This window comes from Rhipicephalus microplus, chromosome 9 (assembly GCF_043290135.1).
Source record: "Rhipicephalus microplus isolate Deutch F79 chromosome 9, USDA_Rmic, whole genome shotgun sequence".
Taxonomy (NCBI): Eukaryota; Metazoa; Arthropoda; class Arachnida; order Ixodida; family Ixodidae; genus Rhipicephalus; species Rhipicephalus microplus.
Window position 1 is genome coordinate 49,352,768 of NC_134708.1, and position 25,006 is coordinate 49,377,773.

The following is a 25,006-nucleotide window of genomic DNA, read 5'->3' on the forward strand; positions in this document are numbered from 1 at the left end:
CTGGCTGTCGTCTCAGCGCCTGACTCAACGTCGGCAAACATATTTCAACCATTCATCGCTGCAGATTTGACATCTTCGCAGCGTTCACAACTCCTCACCATTCTTGAGAGCTACCGCCACTCTTTCGACGTTGAACAAACATCTTTCGGCCGTGCCTTAGCAGTAGAACACCACATCGACACTGGGTCCCACTCACCGCTGCGACAACGACCATATCGCGTGTCCGCTACAGAACGCCGCGTCATTGCTGACCAAGTAGACGACGTGCTTCGCAGAGGCGTCATTCGACCTTCACAGAGCTCATGGGCGTCTCCGGTGGTTCTCGTCAAAAAGAAAGACGGTTCTATTCGTTTCTGTGTCGATTTCCGGTGATTGAACAAGATCACGCTGAAGGATGTCTATCCACTACCGCGCAATGACGATGCTTTGGACAGTTTGCAGGGTGCCGATTTCTTTTCCTCGTTAGACTTGCGGTCAGGCTACTGCCAGGTGCCTATGGCGGAGGCTGATCGCCGATCAGCGATCAGCTATGGCGGAGGCTGAACGTTTGAACGAATGATGGACAACATCCTGCGTGGACTAAAATGGAAGATATGCTTGTGTTACGTCGATGATATCGTGGTCTTCGCCCCTAACTTTGACACACACTTACGTCGCCTTCAGCACGTCCTTACTTGCTTAACTAACGCCGGTTTGCAATTAAACCTCAAAAATTGTCGATTTGCCTTGCGTCAACTGAACATTTCGGGCCACGTTGTTTCCAAGGAAGGCATCCTCCCGGATCCTGAGAAATTGCGAGCTGTTACGGCGTTTCCTAAACCTGCCACCATCAAAGAACTTCGAAGTTTCATCGACTTGTGTTCGTATTTCCGGCGATTCATCCGAAACTTCGCGTCTATTATATCACCTCTCACGCAACTTTTCAGCAGCTGTAAAGACCTCTTACCGTAGTCCCCTGCCTGCGACGAGGCTTTCACCACCCTGCAACGGCTTCTTACGACGCCACCCATTCTACGCCATTTCGATCCTGAAGCTCCAACTGAAATCCACACCGACGCCAGTGGTGTAGGCCTGGGTGCTGTGCTCGCACAGCGTAAACCGGAACATCAGGAATACGTCGTGGCATACGCTAGTCGCACACTTACCAAGGCTGGGAGCAACTACAGCGTCACAGAAAAAAAGTGCTTGGCCATTGTGTGGGCCCTTGGAAAGTTTCGCCCATATCTATATGGTCGTTCTTTTGACGTCGTGACCGACCACCACGCGCTGTGCTGGCTTTCGACGTTAAAAGACCCATCTGGCCGCCTCGCTCGCTGGGCGTTCAAAATTCAAGATTACCACATACGCGTGGTTTACCGGTCAGGACGGAAGCATGCTGACGCCAACGCCCTTTCCCGTTCCCCTCTGTCCCAGAATGCCAAAGCTGACTCCGCTTGCAATTCCACATTCTCATCGCTTGACTTTGACACCATTGCTATTGAACAACGCAATGACCCGTGGACTGCGTCTCTCCTCAATCATCTCTCCGACACTTCTGAACTCCCAAAAACGCGAACGCTTCGGCGCCAAGTTCCACACTTCTCGATACGTGACACGCTTCTCTATTGACGTAACTACGCACCAGAGGGACGCAAGTGGCTGCTCGTCGTTCCACGAACCCTGAGGTCACAAATTTGTTCCTCTTTTCACGCTGACCCACAATGTGGCCACGCAGGAGTCTTCAAGACCTACGAAAGGCTTCGACATCGCTACTACTGGCGTCGCATGTATACCTTCGTCCGCAACTTCGTCCGCTCTTGTGCCGAATGTCAGCGCCGAAAATCTCCACCACACGCCTCCGCCGGTGAACTGCAGCCTTTACCATGCCCTTCCCGACCCTTCGAACGGGTTGGAATAGATATTTATGGGCCACTTCTATTGACTCCGACTGGCAACAGGTAGATAATAGTTGCTATCGACCACCTAACGCTCTATGCTGAGACCGCTGCTCTTAAAACGGCTACAGCAAAGGAGGTTGCCACTTTCCTACTGCGTCATTTTGTGTTGCGTCATGGAGGCCCTAAAGAACCCCTCAGTGACCGCGGCCGCGCCTTCTTGTCCGAGGTCATTGAAAAATTGCTCGCTGAGTGTGCTATTGTACATCGCACATGTACCGCTTACCACCCACAAACCAATGGGGCTACCGAGCGCTTTAATCGTACTCTCGGTGACATGCTATCTATGTATGTGACGTCTGACCACTCTAACTGGGACTTAGTTCTCCCATTCATTACATACGCCTATAATACGGCAACGCAAGCGACAACAGGCTTCTCCCCTTTTTTCCTCCTCTACGGCCGTCACCCCTCCCACACCATTGACACTAGTTTGCCCTATCGAACGGACGCATCCGAGTGCCTACCGATCTTGGACGCCGCCAGACACGCAGAGGAATGCCGCCAGTTAGCTCGTCGCTTTACCTGCGGTGACCAAAACAGGCAAAAAGCAATTCATGATGCCCAGACCTCAACTCCCGTTTTTCTTCCGGGTTCTCTTGTATGGCTGTCAGTGCCGCATCGCACACCTGGGCTCTCTTCCAAACTTCTGCCAAAGTACGATGGGCCATATCGTATTTTCAAACAAACTTCGCCAGTAAACTACCTCATTGAGCCTCTTACGCCACCATCAGACTTGCGACGTCGCAACCGCGAGGTTGTACACGTCCAGAGGCTCAAGCAATACCACGGTTCAACGCTGCCTGCCCAGGACTAAGTCGCCAGGATGGCTTTTTTTTTCTCCGTGGGGCCATTGTAAAGAAAAGGAAGTACTCCGGCGCAGAGGCAGCAGCATCGAGTGTGCAGCAGCGCCTCGAGCTAGGGAATTGCGGCTGGTGCATCGCCTTCCAAGCCTTCCAAGCATCAACCTTTCTGCTTAATAAATCTCCTTTATATCCCAAGCATTTCCCCGAGGGTGAACATGGTTAAGTGCGAATGCACGGGGTGATTCTATGAGGGGGGGGGTTAAGTTAAAATCCGTCGGCATTCGCCAGTGCGTAAACGCAAACTCCCCCGTGTGATCACATTGCGATTCCCAGGAACCATTAGACCCTCTCGGGAAACCTTGGTGAATTTACGAGTATATGTAAGAGTAAATTCGCACTATAATGATGTTTATGTCCGCGGCCCGCTTCGCCCGCTTGCGCTCGGCATCACGGGCCCTTCGCCGCACTGCCTTGTCTTCAACCGACGCGACATGTTCAAGGACGCATGCAATGCTCGCATTCGATTGCGTTGTACTCATTGTTGGACGTATCGCAGTCGAGGTTGATGCCTGCGATGAATCCATACCTATGGCGACTTGCCAATCTCGAGCAAGTCGTGGCTGCGCGCGCAGCCACGGAGCGGAGGGCGGAGCGCGCGCAATCACGTGGTGTGTGACGTCACTGCGCCGTTGCTACAGACGCTCCTCTCCGCTCCTCGCGCCGTTATTAGGGGAGAGGAGGAGGCGCACTGCGGACGGCGGATTCAGGTGGCTTATAAAGTACATTCGCACTTAAAAAATGGCAGCATATCCACGGGGTGAATCATGGAGAGTGGGACGAAGCATCCGTCCATCCATTCGTTCTTGCTTCCGTCCGTCCATGCGTCCATCTGTGTGACCGTCCGTGCGTGCGTCTGTTCATGCGTCCGCACGTCCATCCATGCGTCCGTCCCTGCGTTCGTCCATGCATCCGCCCCTGCGCCTTTCAGTGCGTCCATCCGTTCGTGTAGCCATCCGTGCGTCCGTCTATACATCAGTCTGTGTGTCCGTTCGTCCATCTAGTCGACACTTCAAATACCACCATCTCGCATCGTTTCATCATATATTCCGCATATAGAAGCACCGCCATCCAGTGGACATTTTAAAGACTAAACAAGAGGTGGCACTCACACACACTTTCTTACGGCTTGCGCTTCTTGTCTACTTCCCACCTTTAACCACCTCGAGTTCATGGTGTATACTAGTTCCCTGTATTCATGGCACAGCGGCCAAACGCTCGCTAAACCTTTCTAAAACCAAGGAGGTTACGCCCAGCGAGTATAAAGTAGCAAACCTTTCTTGTCAGATAGTGCTCAATGTACATGTCGATGGTTGCTAATGGGGAATGGGAGACAGGAGAATTCAGCCTTTAGTTAACGCACACGCTGCGAATTTTTCATTGTTCAACAACGCACAGGAGAAATCTCCCACCGGCACCACCTTGCAGGTCAAATCGTAAGACATGTTACGCACTACTACGAGGAACGAACGGGTACCACTTTAAGGACCTGCGTCCCCTAAATGACAATCGTTCTTCTAATGCTCTCCACGCTCTATATCAAACGGACCCGATATTGACTGGGCCAGGGCACGTGTGCTATAAACATTGAAATGAATCTAACCTTGCGATTTTATTACTAATCAAGACTAATATTTCGCACACTCAAACCCATTGACGCTACCCTACATTCTGCTAACGCACGCTTTTGTGCATCCCTAATCATATTTATTGTGCGTATCTGTGCATACTCAATCATCGCTCCCCTTTAAACCTTGTCGCATTGCTTCACTGCGAACAAGGCCCCCGCATACGGAAGCAAAACGTTATTTCGTTTAAGAGTTCTTTTTATATTTGGTCCGCGTCTTCCTTTTGGCACAAGCATTCCTGACCAGACGAGTTTTCGTTAAACTCTTGGCTTCGATAAGCAACAAATACATCGCGAAAGCTCGACGAGATAGCAACGAAAAGATGTTCGCGTTAAGAAGACACGAACCTGTACGTGCCGACGAGGTAGTCGGCAATCTCTTGCAGGCGGAAGATGTTGAGCAGCGCCGACAGATAGTCGTTCGTAATGGGAATGCCCCGTAGGCGTCCGAAGAACAGCACTGTCTCCACGCCCGTCAGCATGTCCAGCAGCCCGTCGCGTTGCGGACAATAGCCCATGTAGTGCCAACACTGCGACGCAAGGCCAGGTACACAGGCTCTGTTACGTGCGCTTGAGGCTTCACCAATTTACTTATGGGTAAGCGGTACACGATCGTACCGAAACTCGCCGCTACGTGTTATCTTAGTAAGACCGCATAAAGAACAAAATCTGCTTCCACAATCGATACACTCCATAAATGAGGTGTAAAGCAGCAAAGGCTCATGGGAAGCATTGTCTGCATCGGCTTGCAGTTCAACATATCTGTGGCGCGCTGTTTCGCCGACCACATTTACGGAGCTGTAGACACGTCTTTTCTTTCAATTGCATTGCAATCCAATCGCTCGCGCAATTGTGGTTGCTTGTGCAGCTGTCGGTTGCTCCAGTTCGATCACCAAAAAAAAAGGATGTTCACATTCCCTTGGAACGCAGGTAGAAAATGGAAATAGGTATTTTGGTAATAAGTAGAGCCACCCTTTGGATGCCTAGCTTCAGGTGGTGATATTTGTGTGAAATCTTGCTTGGGTGGTTTCGTTTGTTTGACACATTTGGCATTCACGTAGAGGCGCTATCTGTAAAGTTCCACGTCAGGTTAACGACGTGCCGTCGACATTACGCCACTACGAAAGAGGAACTGAGGCGTCAAAACGGAAGCACGAAAGCCATTTGGATGCGTAGTTTTTCATCAGCACAACCCCAATGATTGTCTACGTGGCTATGACAAACGTATACGGCAATTACGCTAAAACGCACTGCAGCCGCGCAACGTACAGCCAGCTAGCTCTTCCCCTGACACTTCTTTCGTAGTAAGCATACTAACGCTTATCTGGTGCACATGCGAGCAGAATGAATAATTACGCGCCACCCGACTATGAGAAGAGCGTCACGTCGGCCAGCCTGTTCACCAAGGCGATGTAATAGGCAAACGCCTAATGAGTTTGACTTCAATTAAAATGAGAAAGTGCCGCCACCATATTTCGCTTTCAAATCTTTGTCAGCACTGCATTCTAGTCAAGGTCCTTCACGAATGAACTATTGAACATTTAGCCATGCCGTCGCCGCTGAACGCGTAGTTTTAGTAGCACATAGGATGCCCCTTAGCTACTGTGAAGAATACAAGGTGTACTAGAAGTATACGAATGTAAAAATATCTGAGTGCCCCTCACAGACGGAAACACGTAAAAATAGGCACCTCACAAGGAAATCATGGCTAATATGCAAGAATACAATTAGTTTAAGAACGTGACTACCCAACCTAGCACATGCTTCCCTTTTTTTCGTCAATCCTAAGTGGAGCCACGCTAACGTACGCTAGAAATTCGCCGCATATACGCGTTGAGTTGCCATGAAGAAAGCGAGTAACACTGACACCCAAGGAGTGACGCAGCACACGGAGAGCCATTGAACCGGAAGCCGGTGCAGACCACGTGCATCCCATGAGCCTTTGCGAGTTTACGTCTCTCCTATTCCTCACAAAGGGACCAAAGAGGTACCGAAAGTTACGGTCTTTCTGATCAACTCTTAGACAGACACGGTAGCGTAATCGGGTCCTGGTCCAAAAGAACTTGTTTTTGAGCAAGCTGGTTGGCGCATTAGTTTGCTGAACGTTTTGTAACTGGTACAAAGCTAGAAACACGAAAAACTGAGTAGAGGAAAGAGACAGACGACCGCCAAACCACGAACTATTTATTGCCAGCGCAGGCTGAAAAACAGGTAAACTTCCACACATTCACACAAGAGTTACCACAGACAATCCATCAAGTGAGCAGTTCATTCACGAAGGACCACTCGTATTGATAGAGTGAAATAGATGCATCAATGACGCAAGCGGACCTATTACTTCCAATCCGATACGCCTCTAGCATTATGCCACAGCGCATGCGTGGAAATTTACCAGTTTTTCAGCATGCGCTGCCAATGAACAGCAGTTTGGTACTCACCTGTGTTTTTCGTGTTTCTAGCTTCGTGCGAGTTTCAAAATGTTCAGCAAACTGGCCCTATTCGTATCACTTCCCGGTTCGCTGGGCATACTTCGCTTTTCGGTGGGCACCTGGAACGTATGCCGCGAGCAAAGAAACGCCGGTGGACATTCGCCGCGGTAAACACTTTCGGGGCGCTAACTGCAAGTCCAGTTGCGGAGTGGCCACTGCGTACACTTCACCATTCAGCGAAGTAGCGATGTACGACAAACACTTCGAGAACTCGTTTAGCCTTCATGAGCAGAACGCGATGACACAATCGGACACTGCTTGCATCTCCTCCTTCGCTAACCAGGCTTCGCCTCTCCAAGCACGCATAAACTTCGTCGGGAGAAAAATATATCTCCACTGTTTAGAGCTATCCTAAGATGCCCACTGCAACTACTATAGCCGCTATACGCCGTAATTAATCACTTTGCGAGTTACCGAAGTATACCCACTGCGTGTTCGTAACGATATACATGTCCTTCCCCATCTGCATTTTGTTAATGTAGCTGGTTATGATGAATATATATGCCTTAGCACTTTGTTCTGTTTTGGCCTTCAAAACCATAGACTTGCTGCGCGAATCACTTGGTGAGACGCTTAGCGCGGTTTCACGCAACTATCACTGATTATTGCATTGGTAAAATGACTCCTCACACTGACATGACACATGCATATTATTTTATTTTATTATTAATTTTTTCAACGGCGTCAAACAATGGCATGTTCCCGTGCTAGGACATCTGCCTGCAACTCAAAACGCACTGGTTCGATTTCGGCGAAGACACGGGAACTTCTGTAAAATGACCTTTGTATAAAGCTAGCACGTTATTACGCGTTCTGACGAAGCTGCATACTTCGTTCATGCTATGGCTAATTACGACGATGACGTATTATGCCTGAGCACTTTGTAATGAATGGGCAGCTGCCAACCACCTACAAAACTCACGTGGCGTGACGCCTAGTGACAGTCAAGCCACGTAAGCCTGTTAACATGACTCCTCGCAGTAGATGAAGCCTCTGTAGTATTTCGCCCGAGACATATCGGCAAAACCGCTTCGGGCTGTTAAGTAGATTTTGTGTTGTTTTTGCATATATCGATGAAAATAAATAAGACATATGCGTACTTGTCTACTGTAGCACAGTTCGTTTAGTCGTTAAATACGCAAAACACAAATGCTAACAGCCCAGCATGGCGGCACTGAGGCCCCTCCATAAAATAGTCTATAGAGCCTTTTTCCGAAGCTCCTTCAAGCAGTAGGGGACGATGGGAGAATACTTGAGTCCCACACCACATGCCTGTATCCGATCCCGGCTCTACCTTCAACTTTCGTGCCCTCGCTGACACGGGCACTTCATTTTCTGCGACAAAGTGTCATTGAACGCTGCCGCATTAAAAACGTGTCTTGGGCCACCTTGATTCGTAAGCGGCGCATAGGAAAAAAAAAACAAAATATTTAGGAATGGCAACAAAACTTTCGCGCACAAGTACTGCGATTCACAACACATTAAATAGAGAAATGTGTAAAGTCCTTCCTGGAGTACGACGACACGAAAAATAACTAAGGATACACAACTATCACAATCCGCTAATTCTCTCTGTCGTTTCAATAGAGGCTGGTACAACCGGTATCGCTCAAACAAAAAGCCTCCGCGATCAAGAGGCGTTCCACGACATTTCTACATGGAGAAGGGTACATGCACAGTGGCATCGTGAAAAATGCAGCCTACACCGGGGCCGTATTGTTCTTTGTCCACGTGTTTTTTTTTTCGTTGTGCAGTCATACTCAAGTAATGAAGTAATGAATTACCAACTTGCGCAGAATGCTGCTCTTATTAAGTTAAAGAAAATTGACAACCACCCGCTTGTAGAACGAAGCTGAAAGTAAATCCACTCGAGTTTCTCCCAAACAAAGATTTTCGCCAAAAATCCGTCCTAGTAAAGGTACGGAAGCCCAAAACAAAGCTTTTCTGGGGCAGTCGTTTGTCCCGGGTTCAATCCTCAAATCAACACAAATTGTCCGCAGCTGTAAAGCATCCTTTCTGAAAAATCCATGAAGATCGCCTTGTAATTTCTTGCTACAAATGGGTGGTAGTCATTTTTTTGTCTTTAACTATTCCGCCACCTTGCGACATTCCGCAGGTCTAGTTCGCAATGGTATGTTCCGATTAATCGTAACGTCTTCGAACAGGGGTAGCCACCCTCTGAGAGATAAGCAGGAGCCGAATCACTCACGTTCTTCCTGTCATGGACGATGGAGAAGTTCGCGATGATGGCGTCCCCGTAGTTGGGAAGAATCTCGCCCGTGAGCACGCGGAAGGTGGTCGTCTTGCCCGCACCGTTGACGCCGAGCAAGCCGAAGCACTCTCCGTTGCGCACCGTGAAGGTCAGTCCCTGTGGAGGCCAAACGCATCACGTGATCCCACCCATAGCACGCTGGGTCGGTGCTCAGATTAAACAGATAAAACGTCAAGCAATAAACTGATGAAAATAATGAGACGTCGTCAAGCAGATAAAATATTTAGAGGCGACCCTAATTGCTACTGAGAGCTTGCACGTGGCGTGCTCGTCCAGAAATAGAGGCAGGCTGTGGTGTAGTACAGCAACGCGACGGTGTAGCGACAGGCTGTGGCGTAGTATACACACTCCGTGCGGGGCCTATGGGGGCGCCTTGAAAGGCACGCGCAGCGCCCCTTGTGGTGTAACAGGAGCGCAACGTTGAGAGTCGTAGCAGACAGCAGCGCCTAATTGCTTTGATAGCTATGGTGGCACAAGCGCCCGTGGCCGGCGGGTTAGTGAGTGCTTCGAGCAGAATTTATAGATATCGCAGGGGGACAATCTTCCCCGATGTCACCATGAATAAATGGAAAAAGCTTCACGAAAGAGGCCACGTTTTTTTTGCGTTAGTGAGTGCTTTGCTGCCCGTCGCCAGGAATGGCGGCTAAACGCGTGCGTCCGGTGTGCGTAATGCATGAGGCTGGCTGCATAACTATCGCGGCAAGCTTTCATTTTTTTCGAACTTAGATTATTATCGATGCTTGCCCCCTACTTGCGTACTTGCAAAATACTCGGGGCGTTTAGAAATATCGACGGCTCCACGGCCACTCACCGTAGAAACTGGCGTGCTCGTTTGTTGCGGCGTCGTGCCACCGCGATTTTCAGCCACCGAGTCTCGCTGAGTGCTTTCTTTGAAATCGTCGTGGCCCCGCCGCGGTGATCTAGTGGCTAAGGTACTCGGCTGCTGACCCGCAGGTCGCGGGTTCGAATCCCGGCTGCGGCGGCTACATTTCCGATGGAGGCGGAAATGTTGTAGGCCCGTGTGCTTAGGTTTGGGTACACATTAAACACCCCAAGTGGTCGAAATTTCCGGAGCCCTCCACTACGGCGTCTCTCATAATCATATGGTGGTTTTTGGACGTTAAACCCCACAAATCATCACTGAAATTGTCGCGGAATCATCATCGCCGATCATGATCATAGTCTTTACTTCGCCGCTCGCGCAGCTCATGATAAAAGCTTGAGACGCGGGCGAGAAAGATAACACGAGATTTAGTCCAGCGAGGACGGCGCATGCCCCGTTCCTTCTTTCGCTTCACCTTGTAGAGTGCTGACGACGACAGCACGGTCACTTCGGCCACAGTCACGTCTCTTTCATTCACTATAACATCTTGCGTTGTTTACGTCGGTTTCCGAAAAAAACACCGACATGCACATGCGTCGCTACAGCATTCGCAAAGCATCGCTTCTTACCCTGTATGGTTCTGCTATACAATACGCACTGCATCATTTTTTCCTAACATGCAGATTGCTTAACATTCAAAGAAAAAGGCTTTTGAATGAACCAAAGCCAAAAAATGGGATTCAATTCATTACTTCCGGCGTTTATTTCCTTTGGAGCTACAACACTTGGTTTTAGACAAAGGAGCGTTTGGGATGCCATATGCGATTTGCTATGTGAGACGAAACGAATCGAACTTCAAGGTTATGTAAGTGAAACTCATTCTTCAACGACATTACACTTTTTTCGTGAATTAAGCTAATTAGTTCTATGGAAAATTATATATTGCTAATGGTTTGGAGATTTATAAACAATATCATTCATATAACAAGGCGCCACCGATTGCATGGGCGATCCCCTATGGTGCCTTGCGTTTGTTTAATAAGGACCAACCAACCAACTGACGTACTAGCTTGATACTATCGAGTGCACATACGCTGCTGGGTGGCTACTCGTGTTTACGGTGAAATGCTGCGTAACTCGATTTGACCTTTCACTGATGGACCCAACAACTCAGGCAAGCACTAGTTGACCTCTCATCGCATTCCTCAAACCTGCGAACGGCACACTGCGCGGTAGTAATTATTAAGGTCCATTAAAACGTCCCATAAGCCTTAATCTGAAATTAAATTTCTTGCATGGGTTTTTCTCATCAGCTCTATGGCAGCTCTATGGCTGCAGGTGCGATGATCACGCAAGACCATCGCACCTGCAGAGGGTGTCTCAGACCAATTCAAGCACGCATTGGCAGAATGCGAGACGGCAGAGGAAAGGGGAACTAAACACTTTTTACGTCCCACAGCCGTGATACACTTATTTCGATGCCTAATAAAGCAGGGACCGGTCGAGAAACTGTGAAACTTCGTTCCCGCAGGACACGGCGTGTACCTGTTACTACAATCGACTACGCAGCAGTTCATGATTCAGATAAACTACGTGCTAGCGATCGTTGGGAAGTGTTTCGTTCTGCTCGGGCTCTCAACGTTTGTCTTCTCCGACGGCCGCTCGGCGGCGCGCCCGTCTCGCTGCATGGAGTCTATAGTGACGCGACGGTCGCTGTAAAGACACGGCGCCCTCTTCGTAGAGGGAAGAGTTCAGTGCACTCAAGGCTCGGTCCTGCTTGTGGATTCACAACTCGTGGCACAGCAGGAGCACGAACAGCGCCAGCCCTTCAACCGAGAGTGTGACGTACTCGTAGAAGGCGGAGTAGGTGTTCACGTCGTTAACAACGTGCTCGGAGGCGACGGCAGTGCTGCTTCTCGATTGAGTGGCGGAGAGACGACGATGACGTCGGCACGAAATGCCGCGCGTGAAACTACGGCCCGCCGAAAGAAGAGAAAGTTCGCGCGAAAGTTCGCGTGGCCAAGGCGCTTGTGAACACCAACGTGAAGAAGGCACCGAGGAAGAAAAAGAAGATGAGACAGTCCAAGACGAGTCAAGGGCAGAACGGTGTCGAGCAGGCTGGAGAGAAGATCCTTGGTCGACGTCATCGTCGCCTCTCCGCCGCTCAATCGAGAAGCACCGCTGCCGTCGCATCCGAGCACGTTGTACGCAACGCCACGGTGCCACCACACTTCACAAACACCGTCACTGTACTACACCACACAGGCTAAGGACTGCGACAGATTGTATCACTCAAATCGTCAAATCAAATCAAAAGAAATTTTATTTTTTCTCTCTTCAAAACAATGTACAAAATAAGGCCATACAGAAAAAGATCCCATAGTGTAAGCTGAACTGGGACATCCTATGTAGTATAAACATAAGTATTTGACTGGAAGTGACAGTAGCAGAGACAGCAAGATTACATAACTACTGAGATGCAGATACAACGAAATGACGATGTTATCAAAAATTAGGTGTAATCGGTAATGTAAGGTGTAAGTGAAAATAACAAAAAACAATAGTATGTATTGTGATTGAGAAAGAAACACAGGAGAGAGGTTGGACAAGGATGCTAATCATTCTGAAAAAAAATTAACATTATACCCTCAACTCAGGAAAGCGAGACACACATGTCTCACATGTCTCTCACATGTAACACATCTCTCATAACGTGTGAGTCAAACGAGACAGCTTCCAGCTCTCCCACAGTTAAGTACTATGTACTTTAAATTCTTAACCATTTCTGTTCTCCCATAGTAGATTATACCACGTATTCTAAATCGCTAAACACTTCTTTTTTAAAACACAGCTTCCCCTGGATTACGTGAGCTATAGCATGGCCGAGAGTGATAATCTCTGCACGTTGTCGCAACAAAATTTGCAGAAATCGATTCAGAGTACGCGTTAAGTAGCGCAGGGGGAGGGGGCGAAAACATTGGGGCCAGAATGAACACAGCCTTCGAAATGGTGGAGCATCGCACGCGCAATACGAAAATGGCAGGCTCATGCCCAACGGCTGGCAATGGTGCTTTTTTTCGACCGCTTTCATTCATTTCTATTTCTCTCTAAATCATTACTCAATCACTTGATTTACTTCTATGCCGTAATTAATATTAATTATTCTAAGACCAAAGCTGTCTTTTTGTTCTCAATCGATGGTATTTATCCCTTCATCCCAACAACGAGTATACAATGAACGCCATTTCTCAGCGCCTCCGGGACTTGAGCATGACTCAGAATTTTATTTTGAAATCTGCATTTTCTATAAAAATTAACACCTGGTATAAACCGAACAAGTATGCTGAAGGACGACCGCCGTCGTAGCTCATTGGTAGAGGATCGGACGCGTTATTCGAAGGTCGCAGGTTCGGTTCCTGCCCGCGGCAAGCTGTCTTGTCGACCACTTCGTTTTCCTTACATTTAAACCATAATTTCTACGAATGAAGTCTCCTACATATATTTTCTTTGACTTGATAACCTGCTGATTACCGTTAACATTTCGTGTAATGAATCAAACAAACAAATAAGTTGTCATTTCGCTCAAAACTTAATGTATAGACAATTTTACGGAGCCTTTCAGTTCCGCCACGTTGGGTGGTTAACTTTTTGTGTTTTGCATATTGAACAACTAAACTGGCAGTGCTACGGTAGACGCACACACATTACAATGATTGACTTGGTACACACGATGGTTCACGGCCTTACTCATTCACATCGGCATTAACGAAAACAAGAGAACGTATACTTAACAGCCCAAGATAGCGGTACCTACAAATCCTAGGAAAATATCTATCTATTTATTGATTTGGGAAATGTTGAGGGTACAATTGTACATTGTAGAGGGGAGGGGCGGAAATGTAGTTGAACAGCAAAATAAATACAGGATTATGCCAACACACTATCGTAAAGATAAATATAGCAGTAACTGTTACATGCAAAGAATACACTTCATTAAAATGCATTTGAACTCAAAACCCAAAAAATACACTCAACAGCTAATAATAGTTATGCTCGTTAGTGCAATTCACGATTGCATGTTCATTAGTGCTACATTAAAATGAGTGGGGTTGGTGATGATTACTAATGATCAAGGTAGATTCATTCCAATCTACTGAGGTCTTATAAAAGATTTATTGTGAAGAAGCTAAGGTGTTGCGACGACGTACGTTGACCTTATGCACGTGATCAAAACGAGCTGAATTGTACGGTACCGGGCGAATCCAAAGTGAGCGAAAGAATGCATTGTGGTAATAGGCTTTATGAAATACAAGCGCGATTCCTTTCTGCGAGTAGAGAGCAGTCGGGATATGTAGCGTACTCTTCAATAATGTGACTCTAGCAGTGTGTTGATAATTACCTACGACAAAACAAACAGCGCGATGTTGTACCTGATTCGATTTCGTTAATTAATGTGACTTGACGAGGATCCCAGATGGACGAGGTGTGTTCCGGACTGGGGTGGACGTATATTGCATATAGCAGTCGTTTCGATTAGACAGGTTCAATATAGCCTACAATACCGCTCGAGAGCGTACCTGCAATACTGGGTTGCACTCAATGTAGCCGTAGGCCTTGAAGAGCCGATTCACTATCACGAATGGCCGCGAGGCGGAGACAGGGGCCTGAGAGTTCACCAGGGCCTTCACCAGCTTGTTTTCGAGAGCCACGTCCGTGTCTTCATCCTTGAGAGTGTGATACGAGGAGAGCATAAACTTACGGAGCCACTGGTAAATTTTCTGGTGCTATTTCTTCGTTACAGCCTATATCCCGAGTTGTCTTCCTTTCTTTAGGGGCGAAGCTCCTTAGGGCGTGGGCTGTGCGTCCCCTGTAGCCTGTATGTAGCCACCTCTAGTTTAGTTCTTGCAGTGTTCACTAGATGGCGGTACCGTCCCCTGTATGTAGCCACCTCTAGTTTAGTTCTTGCAGTGTTCACTAGATGGCGGTACCGTCTCCTGTATGTAGCCACCTCTCGTTTAGTTCTTGTAGTGTTTACTAGATGGTGGTACTTGTAGCTGATGATGAAAAGATGCAAGATGTTATAAACAAGAAAGCGGTACTTGTAGTTGATGAAAGACGCGAGATCTTATAAAATAGGAATGATGTCACATATGGCGCGTGTCATTGGTTGAAGGCAATCGTTCGATTTAGTGCGGCGACGTACGCTAGGGGGAGCGTTGTAATAAAATCCGTTCGCTGTTGGCGCGCGCTCGGAGTCGCCGGATGGATAAGGCTGACGAAAGGATGCAAGATGTTGTAAACCAGACGGCAGTACTTGTAGTTGATGATGAAAGATGCGAGATGCTATAAAATAGGAATGATGTAACATATGGCGCGCGTCATTGGTCGAAGGCAATAGTTCGATTTAGGGCGGCCACGTACGCTAGGGGCAGCGTTGTAATAAAATCGAGTGGGTAAAACGTACGGAGGATTCATAGTTTACCAGGTTTACCTCCGGAGCTTCGCCCACTCATCATCATTCACTTCGTGGATATGGAGTCATTTTTTTATGTTTTCTTGTGCAAAGAATGAATGTCACCTAAATGTACAGTGACCGCCCAAAGTTAATATTTATTTCGCTATAATGGCTAATTCGCTACATCGGGGTTCTTTATAATAGGCTTCAACTGCAGCATCAGGTGCTTATAAGCGCAGAGGAAAGAAGTGGTCACATGGGCGAAAAAAAAAGCAGTTTAGCTATCTAATGTTAATGTCTCTATCTAATGTTAATGTTAAGTACTCTAAATCATTAACCACTTTTTCTAACCAGACCGGCCCAGTGCAGACGTGAAACATTGGACAGGGTACGGGAAAATAATGCATCATTTTTCGACATCATTTCCTGGTGCAAGTACGTCCCTGAAGTCTTAGTAGGCCCTGACATGAAACAATTTCGTGTTAAAAGGCGCCAGGGTGCATGGAACAGGCAGCACAATCACAGTGAATGCTGAAGAGCGTTCTTCCTGGAGCCCGTTGTATACTCCCTTCAGCGCGGCATTGTCTCCTCCTCTGTCCTTGTCAATATTTTTACGCTGTTACCCAAACATGAACTAACAACTAGCCCAACTTTCGCTATTATTGCCCTTGAGGTAACTGCTGTGAGTACACTTGCAAGCTACCTCCTGCACCCTACATTATCCTAATACTTAGGAACTATAGAGTAGTACTCGTTATGCCATTGTTCATCTTTCTGCAGAGAATTGGGGTATCCGCTAGCCACTTGTAAGGTATTATGTGCACTTTGCTGATACGAATGGCTCAGCTATTTTCAATGGCTGGTGGGAAGCTTTAAAAGGGTCCCGCATGATTTCAGCAGGTAGTGATCCACTGGATTCACTATAAGACCTCATTGCCTCACGAGTTGACTGCCGCAAATTTTCTTTAGAATGCATCACGTACGAGCAGTGTTCCCAAGATTTTTCGCACGCTTCTTGCGCCTTCACTCTCATTTGGTGCTAGCGAGCGCACGCAGGGAAGGGAAGGAAATGACAAGGGGCCAAGAAGATACGTCGCTTCGTCAGTGCTTGTCATGAACATTAGTACTTTATTGTTTGTTTGTTTTTTGTTTGAACGTGCGACTTAGCTTTCGTGTCATCGCTAGTGAGAGTGAGGACACGTGGTGACATCTTGTGGCGGCCCCGGTAACTACGCAGCTCACGCTGTTCAAATCAGCCGATGGTCGTGCACCTTTGTTTTATGATGTAGGCTTATGGCACCATTTGTGGAGAGAAGAGGGAATTATTTCTAGCTCACTGAGAATTGTTTCCAGCCCGGCAGAATGCATTTTACACGAGGATAAATTTAATAGAAAAATGAACATTGCAACTGTCTGTTGCATCAAAGTGCTATACACCTCAGCACAGGTTCACAAGGAAACGGATAAGGAGGTTTTAAGGAGAGAGAGAGAGAAGTAAAGAATGGCAGGAAAGGGGGAAAAGGCAGACGGTTAGAGAAGTCCGCGGACGACGCCCCGATCAGTGAGTGGTCGTCGAGTTGAAGGCTCTGATATTATCGGACGCTAATAGCCGTAATCTTAAGATAGGGAACATCGGCGCCCTGCGAGGCCAGGACTTCCTACACGCCGGATGTATAAATAAATGTTATTTTTCTTTTTCTCTCGAAGAGAGAGGACTTCGCGGATGGGAGAACTGTCAGCCACAAAATCCGCTCAGTGTGGGCTGCGCTACGAATTTCGGCTCGCGTGTTCAAAGGAGCCTCAATTACCGATCGGGAACGTGTGGGAGCGGGCTTGTTACATGCCTTAAGCAGCTGAAGTGATGTCCCCGTTGTGCTCTTAGTCCATTGTTAACCCTTTTTTGCGCTTCAGCTGTTTAAAAAGTTTTCTGACCATGCTCAAAAAACATTGCGCGGCCTCATTAGGATTGTGGAGGTTACGGGAAAATCCAGTGGAGAACATCGTCAAAAGTTCACCTTTTTGCCATCCACAACCAAATTCTTGGCCACGGCGCCGGACGGTCGCTGTAAAGACACGGCGCCCTCTTCGTAGGCGGAAGAGTCCAGTGCGCTCAAGGCTCGGTCTTGCTTGCGGATCCATGACTCGAGGCACAGCAGGAGCACGAACGCCGCCAGCCCTTCAACCGAGAGGGTGACGAACTCGTAGAAGGCGGAGTACGTGTTCACGTCGAGTGGACGGATCATGTACTCGGAGGGGTCCGGAGAGTCCTTGTCTGAAAGCACACAAAAACACAATGTCCCACTTGCTATGTATATGTAGTGCATGATTATAATCATCATTTTCTTGGCCACCGCGCCACGCCTCTCGCGCAGCTCATGCATAGCTAGAGCTAGAAAAAAGAGAACGAGCTCACGCGCCTGGCGTGTCGGACGTGGACAGCCACCGATGCTCCGCTTCAGGCGTGAAATAAAGTGGCGAGATCGGCAAGGCCCCGTCGGCCGCCTTCAACGCCATCTTACGTCTCTCTTCTCTCGCCGCAACATATACCTCAGAGCTGACCTGTACACTTTTTTATGTTGCACATTGTATTGGACCGTCCACTAGCCACTTTAGGCTATCGGTCCAAATAATCCCTGTAATTGCATATATCTATTTATGAAAATAAAGCTTCATTGATTGATTGATTGATTGATTGATATACCTTTAAGAGTTAAGCACCATGCGAGTGTGTGTCTCCGCTCTGGTGCTGATTAGCCTACCACACCATAACTGCTGGTCTCATATTTTACCCACAGTCTCGTCGATCCAGCATCTCTTCTCTCACGTAACAATGTGACTGATATCCATCCATGCATGACATTATTCAGGGCAACATACTGACTGGGATACTCGCCACTGGCTGCAGCGGTGAAAGACTACCGCTGCAGCCACTGGCGTATCGGCAGAAATTCGCTCCGGAGAGGCCACGTCTTTGATCTGGAGTGGTGACCCCACAGGGAAGTGTGGACGTCAGCGGTTGTCGTGCTCAGTGTCCCCTGGCATAATGAAACTCCGAGAGGGGCACGTGCTCGGTGTGCCAGCGCCTGGATACGCCACTAGCTTTAGCCTCGTGGATATATGCACCATGAGGCTCAGGGAACATATGTAGAGTCGAACGGTCTCCCTATACTGTGACCTTCGCGCTGCATAGCAGCGAGTGCGCACGCACACCTTATTGTAATAGCATCACCGTAAATTATAGGCATCGCAAACAAACTTTGCGTGAAATAACGGAAGCCTATTACATTGACTAGCTAAAAAACTTATGCATCCATCGGTTGTCTTACTTGAAGAAATTTCGCTACTGTCATTTATTGATTGAGCATGTGATGACAAGTTGTGCTATGTCCACCCTTTATAGTTTTTTTACCAGATTGCGCAATCTACGGGTCTTCAAGTGAAAGTTTTCAAAAAGGTAAACCAGATGTTAGATTGCACCCATTAGTGTTTATCATCTGTCTCCGTGTGCTCGTGCAAGAACTTCAAGATGAATGTGTTCTAACTAGGCCAAATCACAGTCTCGCTCGGAGCTAAAGCTTAGACAACAGCAACTTCCTTCGTCAGAGGCCTGGCGAAGGCAAGCATACTCAGGTCGGCAAGTTGGCACTGGCAGCCAGAATAGTGGGAAGGAGGCATGGGGCGCCGCCGCGCCGGACTTTTCACTTGCCTTCGTTTCACCCCCTAAGATCAAACATAAAACACAACGCACAAAATCCCCGAGCTCAGCGATTGCTCTGAAGTGTTCAAGCACGATGCGCTTGCAATGCCAGCTCGATTGGAGTTACTATGCGCCAAGGCCCGGTGCATGGAAGGCGCGACCTTTTTCCCGCTATTCCAAGACGGCGGCTGACACTATAGGTGCCAACGCTCCCTTCTTCCATCACTACTTTTCCATGTACCTGTATAGCAAAGCCCGACGAACTTACCCAAACTAAATCGCCATCTTGTGGTCCGAGCGACTTCGTACAATTGCTCAGATAAAAAGAAGAGACAGGGAGGTTAACCTAGAAGAACTGGTTTGCTACCCTGTGCTGAAGTGGGAAAATAAGGGTCAGAAAGAGGATAGAGATAGAGAGAAATAAAATAAATTAGGGAAAAATTGGCAGCATATCCACGGGGTGAATGATGGAGAGTATGGTGAAGCATTCGTCCGTCCATTCGTTCTTGCTTCCGTCCGTCCATGCGTCCGTCTGTGTGAACGTCTATGCGTCCATCCGCCCGTCCGTGCGTGCGTCTGTTTGTGCGTCCGTCCCTGCGTTCGTCCATGCATTCACCCCTGCGTCCGTTCAAGCGTCCATCCATGCATCTGTCTGTGTGTCCGTTCGTCCATCTATTCAACACTCCAAGTAACACCATCTCACATCTTTACGTCATATATTCCCCATATATATGCGGACGACATCTGCATCTGGGCTTCTGGAGCTACGCGCCCCCAACTGCGTGCTCGACTACAACGTGCAGTGACCATGCATCACAGCAAGGTACCTACGTCGCCAGGGTCTCACACCGTCAACTGAAAAATGCGCAGTGCTTTCATTTACACGAAAACAAATGACAAGATACCCACTAACTGTGAATGGAACAGAAATTCTTGCTGTTGTGCAACACAAATTCCTGGGTGTTGTCCTCGACCGGAATCTATCGTGGCCAAAACACGTCACAGCCTTGAAGTCAAAGCTCAAGAGTTTTGTCCACGTTCTTCGGGTCATGGCCGGAGCAAGATGGGGCCCTTCGGAGGCAGCTCTCCTGCAACTGTACCAATCTTTATTCGTAGGGTACTTACGATACAGCATGCCCGTGCTTTCAAGCATGAAACCCAGTTGTGCGAGCACGCTAGAAAGCATCCAAGCTCAAGGGTTGCGCACATGTTTGGGCTTACCTCAATGCACACCAACCAAGGGAACTCTCGCCGAAGGTTGGGCTTGGCCAATCAAAGTATATGTGCTCTGCGAGCCTCTTCGAGTCCACCTTCGCCTGTTGACTCGACACATGCAACATCCCCTATCAGCGATCCCTGCCAGCCACCGAGACTGCAGTTATTCAAGAGCTATATCGCAGCTCGAGAACACCTTACCGCCAAGATTCTCTCCCCCACGTGTTCCTGAGACACCTCCGTGGCTCCTGCCTAGACCACATGTCATACTTCAGATTCCTGGGATTATGAAGAAGTCCCTTGTATCATTGATCGGCCTAAAGCAACTTACACTGCTGCACATTTATACTAAGCACGAAGGTGTGGCACACGTATATACTGATGGATCTACCACGTCGCGTACCTCCGCTGCAGCCTTTGTCATCCCGCAGATGAAGATAGCGCAACGTTTCAAGATAGATCACAAGACCACATCAACAGCCGCGGAACTTGTTGCTATTCGGGAGGCAATACGTTTCATGTCGACAGAACCAACACCTTCTAGAAAGGCAAGGCCTTAGCTTTCTTCTAGTGACGTCAGGCGATAGGGCGGACTGGTAAAAGTACGGAGCACTGTTCAAGAGAGGTTGTCGCATAGAATTACCAAGCGGGCGCTTTTTTTTCTTGCAAGAACGAGCATGCACGTAGTTTAAAATAAATTTCACTCGAAGCAAATTATAGGAGCGAAACATTTATTTACACAAACTAGTTTCGTTTTGTGTTTGCGCTTTATCAGAAGCTGTTCACCTATTTGTTCTGGAGAGTTGTGGCTTTCCGTTTTTTTTCCTTGTCAGCAGCGTCAAGAAGTTTGTCGTTGAGCTTTCCACAAACGTTCTTCAGTAAAATGTTAGTGCTGCACCGCAGGATGTGTTTCAGCACTGATTCACTTGTGTGACCGTTCTCACAGGTGTCGAAGCCAGATGACTCTTCGTTGGCCAGCAAATGCAGCCTTTGTTTTTCCACTCATCCAGCCATTTCAAAAGCAAGAGCAAAAAGTCAAGCTTTACGTTTTGCCTTTCAATATTCGACGGGTAAAGGGCTTTTCTCGACAGCCCATAGCCATATTTCAACAGCTGGTCACACTCTTTGCTGTGCAGATCCCTGATTGTTGAAAATGACGCTGTTTTCATGCGCTCTGATTGTGCTGCGTCTGTTTTAATCTCAGGGAAGTAGAAGCATACTTGGTCATTCTTCTGGTTGATCCAGTTGTTTCATATGCATTTTAGTATGTGCACCGGGTCTATAACGAAGAACAGCGGCCTCGCAGGGTCCGACGGGTGTTGATACACAATTCTGTTGGAAGGGGTCGATTCGAAGTGAGACATCAGACATCGCTTTCCTGTTCATGGAGTTGTTGTCACTCACGACACACACAACGCGGTACCCAATCTTTTCCAGCCCGCAAATCACATTTTTCAGCATCTTGTGCAGGAACTCCGCGTCTAGCCGGTGCACGGGCACGATGTGCGCAACTTCTTTGAATTCTCGGGAACTTTGAATTCTCGGGAACTTGGACGGTACAGCGTCCGGGCGGAGGCGAACATGGGATAATGGCACTGTAATTGTGCGGCCAGTAGTCACATCGGTATGCGAGGCTTCTCGGATGATGTCCTCCTCTCTGAAGTGAAGTTCGCATACCTACCAAGGAAATTTACATACAATGAGCAAACCAATGAGTATTTGACAAAGTGCGGCTTGTGAACCACTTATTCGAGCATATGCAAATATTGAATTTACATTTGCAATGAAACAACAATGCTCTACCAGAAAGAAAGCTTACCCTGGAATTCTCGGTCACGGAGAGGTCTTCCCGTGGCACAGCGCGTATCCACGCGTTCCTCAGAGTTTGATCCCTTGGGAACTTGAAAACGTGCACTTTCGTGTCCACGGTGTAGTCGCCACGGCATCGCGGTACACAGCATTTGCACGGCATCTCACCGTCGCACCTTCAACATTCTGAAGCCGCACGTGCGTTGCTGCGACGTGCTGGGACCGGCCGAACCGGTCAAGCCGCCTCTTGCAGCCGCCCCATTAGCTGACGTGGCGCGACTGGAAAGGGAGGAGAACTGAGGCCTTCTCCCTTTCCAGTTGGTGTTGACAGAACCCGCTCGTAAATGAACGATACTGTGCGATGCCAAAGCTGCTCTTCAAACCATCGATGGCTTCATGAGACAAAGTCCATATCATACTTTATCGATTGAAATAGCAGAGCTTCTTGGCATTGCTACAAAAAAATGGACATCATGTAACACTTCAATGGATACCTGCTCATTGTGGCATAATGGGCAATGAAGCGGCGGACGCTGAAGCTAAGAGAGCTTTAAATAGTGCCCCGGAAGTGTGCATCGCATTTTCTCGACAAGACACTAACATCCTACTTCGACGCGTAATGCTAAACTTCATTTTAGAGCACTGGCAGAAACCAGAACACCAGCACAAGCGGCTGCACAAATGGGACCCGGAAATGAAGTTCCGTATGCCTCACAAGTTAAAGCGAAGCATCTCATGCATTATCCACCGCATTCGCCTCGGTGTGGCTTACACGAGACGTTACAGCCACTTGATTGGCTGTAATGGCAGAGGTCCCAATTGTGGTCACTGTCGGTTGCCAGAAACGCTCGAACATATATTTTGCGACTGTCCAGCATATGCAAGCGAACGTCAGCAACAAATATTTTCGATTGGCCGAAATATTAGTCGACCATTAACCGATGAGGTTGTGTTAGGTCCTTGGCCTGACGCCAGCAGCACACATGTGGTTATACGAGCCGTCATCAATTTCTTGGAAGCCACTGGACTGGATGCACGTCTGTAGAGTTACCCAGCCTAATAAGGACATATCATCTCTCTATCTTACCATCGTCATTCATCGCTCTTTCACTCCCCAGTCACCTTTTCCCAGTGTAGAGTAGCAGGCCAGAGCAAACTATAGCTCAGGCCGACCTCTCTACCTTTCTGTAAATAAATTCTCTCTCTCTCTCTTCCCCATATAGAAGCACCGCCATCCAGCGGACATTCCAAGGACTAAACGAGAGGTGGCACACGCACACTTTCTTACGGCTTGCGCTTCGTGTCTACTTCCCACCTTTAACCACGTTGAGTTCATGGTATATACTACTTCACTGTATTCATGGCTCTGCGGCCCAACGCTCGCTAAACCTTTCTAAAACCAAGGAGGTTACGCCCAGCGAGTATAACGTATTAACCTTTTCCTGTCAGATAATGCTCAATGTACATGCCAATGGCTGCTAATGGGGATCGCAGCGTGCGCGTTAACTAAAAGCCGAATGCTCCTGTCTCTCATTCCACATTAGCAGCCATTGGCATGTACATTGAGCACTATTTTTTATTGTTCAACAACGCACAGAAGAAATCTCTCACCGGCACCACCTTGGAGGTCAAAATGTTATACTTGTTACACACTACTACAACGGCTACGAGGGACGAACGGGTGCCGCTATAAGAAGCTTCGCCCCTAAAATGCACATGCACACACATGTAGGGCGTTCCGATCGCAGTCGTTTGGAGAGGCAAGTTGAAAGCAATAAGCGCACAAGCACTTTCCCAGGTGATCTAGAGCTCGAGGCAGTCGAACCTTGGCTTGTGCGAAAGGAAGACGCACTCCACCTGGGCAGAACCAACATCGGCTACGCTCCGGTCCCTGGTGTCCAGTGGCTCCCTCGGCTACGCCCCAAGGGCTCCAGTCAAGCGCTACCCCGGATTCCAACTGCCACCAACAAAATTATATTACAACTTTATTGGTGTTCTTTTAACGTGTAGCAAACTAGGTTGTGATTTAGACCCTTCATTAGGGATGTGTAATTCGAGGCAGCCACTATAGTTGTAACGTTGTTAGTACCTCCTTGTGTGTCTTACATTTTCATGTTTGATCTAAAGTACATAGTTATAGCGAAGTACGTTCGTGTGCATCCCTCTGGTTTCCATCACTTTATGGACGATGACACTTACACTGATTTGTATGACAGACTATTTCATGCACAAGTTTATTAGGTGACTTTGATACCCTTCCGGATGTGAACGGTCAGTGTACTATGCTTGCTTAATTACTAAAATTTTTATTTCTGCTGTTAATAAATTTTTTCTGCTGTAAATAAATTTTTACTTTATAGCTGTCGTACACTGATCTCTAAAAATGCCAGGTGCTTTATTGTTTGCGTTGATAATATTATGTATTACCCCCCTACCTCCCCCCTTGGTATTCTCGAGTTTTTACGTTACATGATTGATTGATTGATTGATATGTGGGGTTTAACGTCCCAAAACCACGATATGATTACGAGAGACGCCGTAGTTGAGGGTTCCGGAAATACGTTACATGAACACATGAATGAATGAATGAATCAGTCAATAAATAAATAAACTTTACTAGTTCTCTTTTCTGTATCATCGCGGAAAACGCCGTTCAGGAAAGCACAACACAGTGGAGCGCCCGTGGTGCACATAAGCGTCTATAGCTTGTATATATCTCTAACACACGCGCACATCCTCCAGCCACCCCCCACCCCACTTTTCTTCCTCTCGTCATAATCAACAATCAATAAAAAAACAGCTCGACACTCACGCATGCAGCA

General features: G+C 47.9%; 1 protein-coding gene across 1 annotated transcript in view; it reads right to left on the bottom strand.

Annotated features, from left to right (window-relative positions):
• LOC142771747 (ATP-binding cassette sub-family A member 2-like) overlaps positions 1-25,006 on the bottom strand; it is a 46,979-nt gene that overhangs the window by 18,353 nt on the left and 3,620 nt on the right. The window contains exons 3-7 of the mRNA XM_075873610.1: positions 24,997-25,006; positions 17,479-17,735; positions 14,586-14,732; positions 9,123-9,281; positions 4,773-4,954 (exon numbers count right to left, since the gene is read on the bottom strand). The exon at positions 24,997-25,006 is cut by the window's right edge and continues 248 nt beyond it. Of these exons, the coding sequence (XP_075729725.1) occupies positions 4,773-4,954; positions 9,123-9,281; positions 14,586-14,732; positions 17,479-17,735; positions 24,997-25,006 (755 nt within the window). The remainder of the gene's footprint in view (positions 1-4,772; positions 4,955-9,122; positions 9,282-14,585; positions 14,733-17,478; positions 17,736-24,996) is intronic.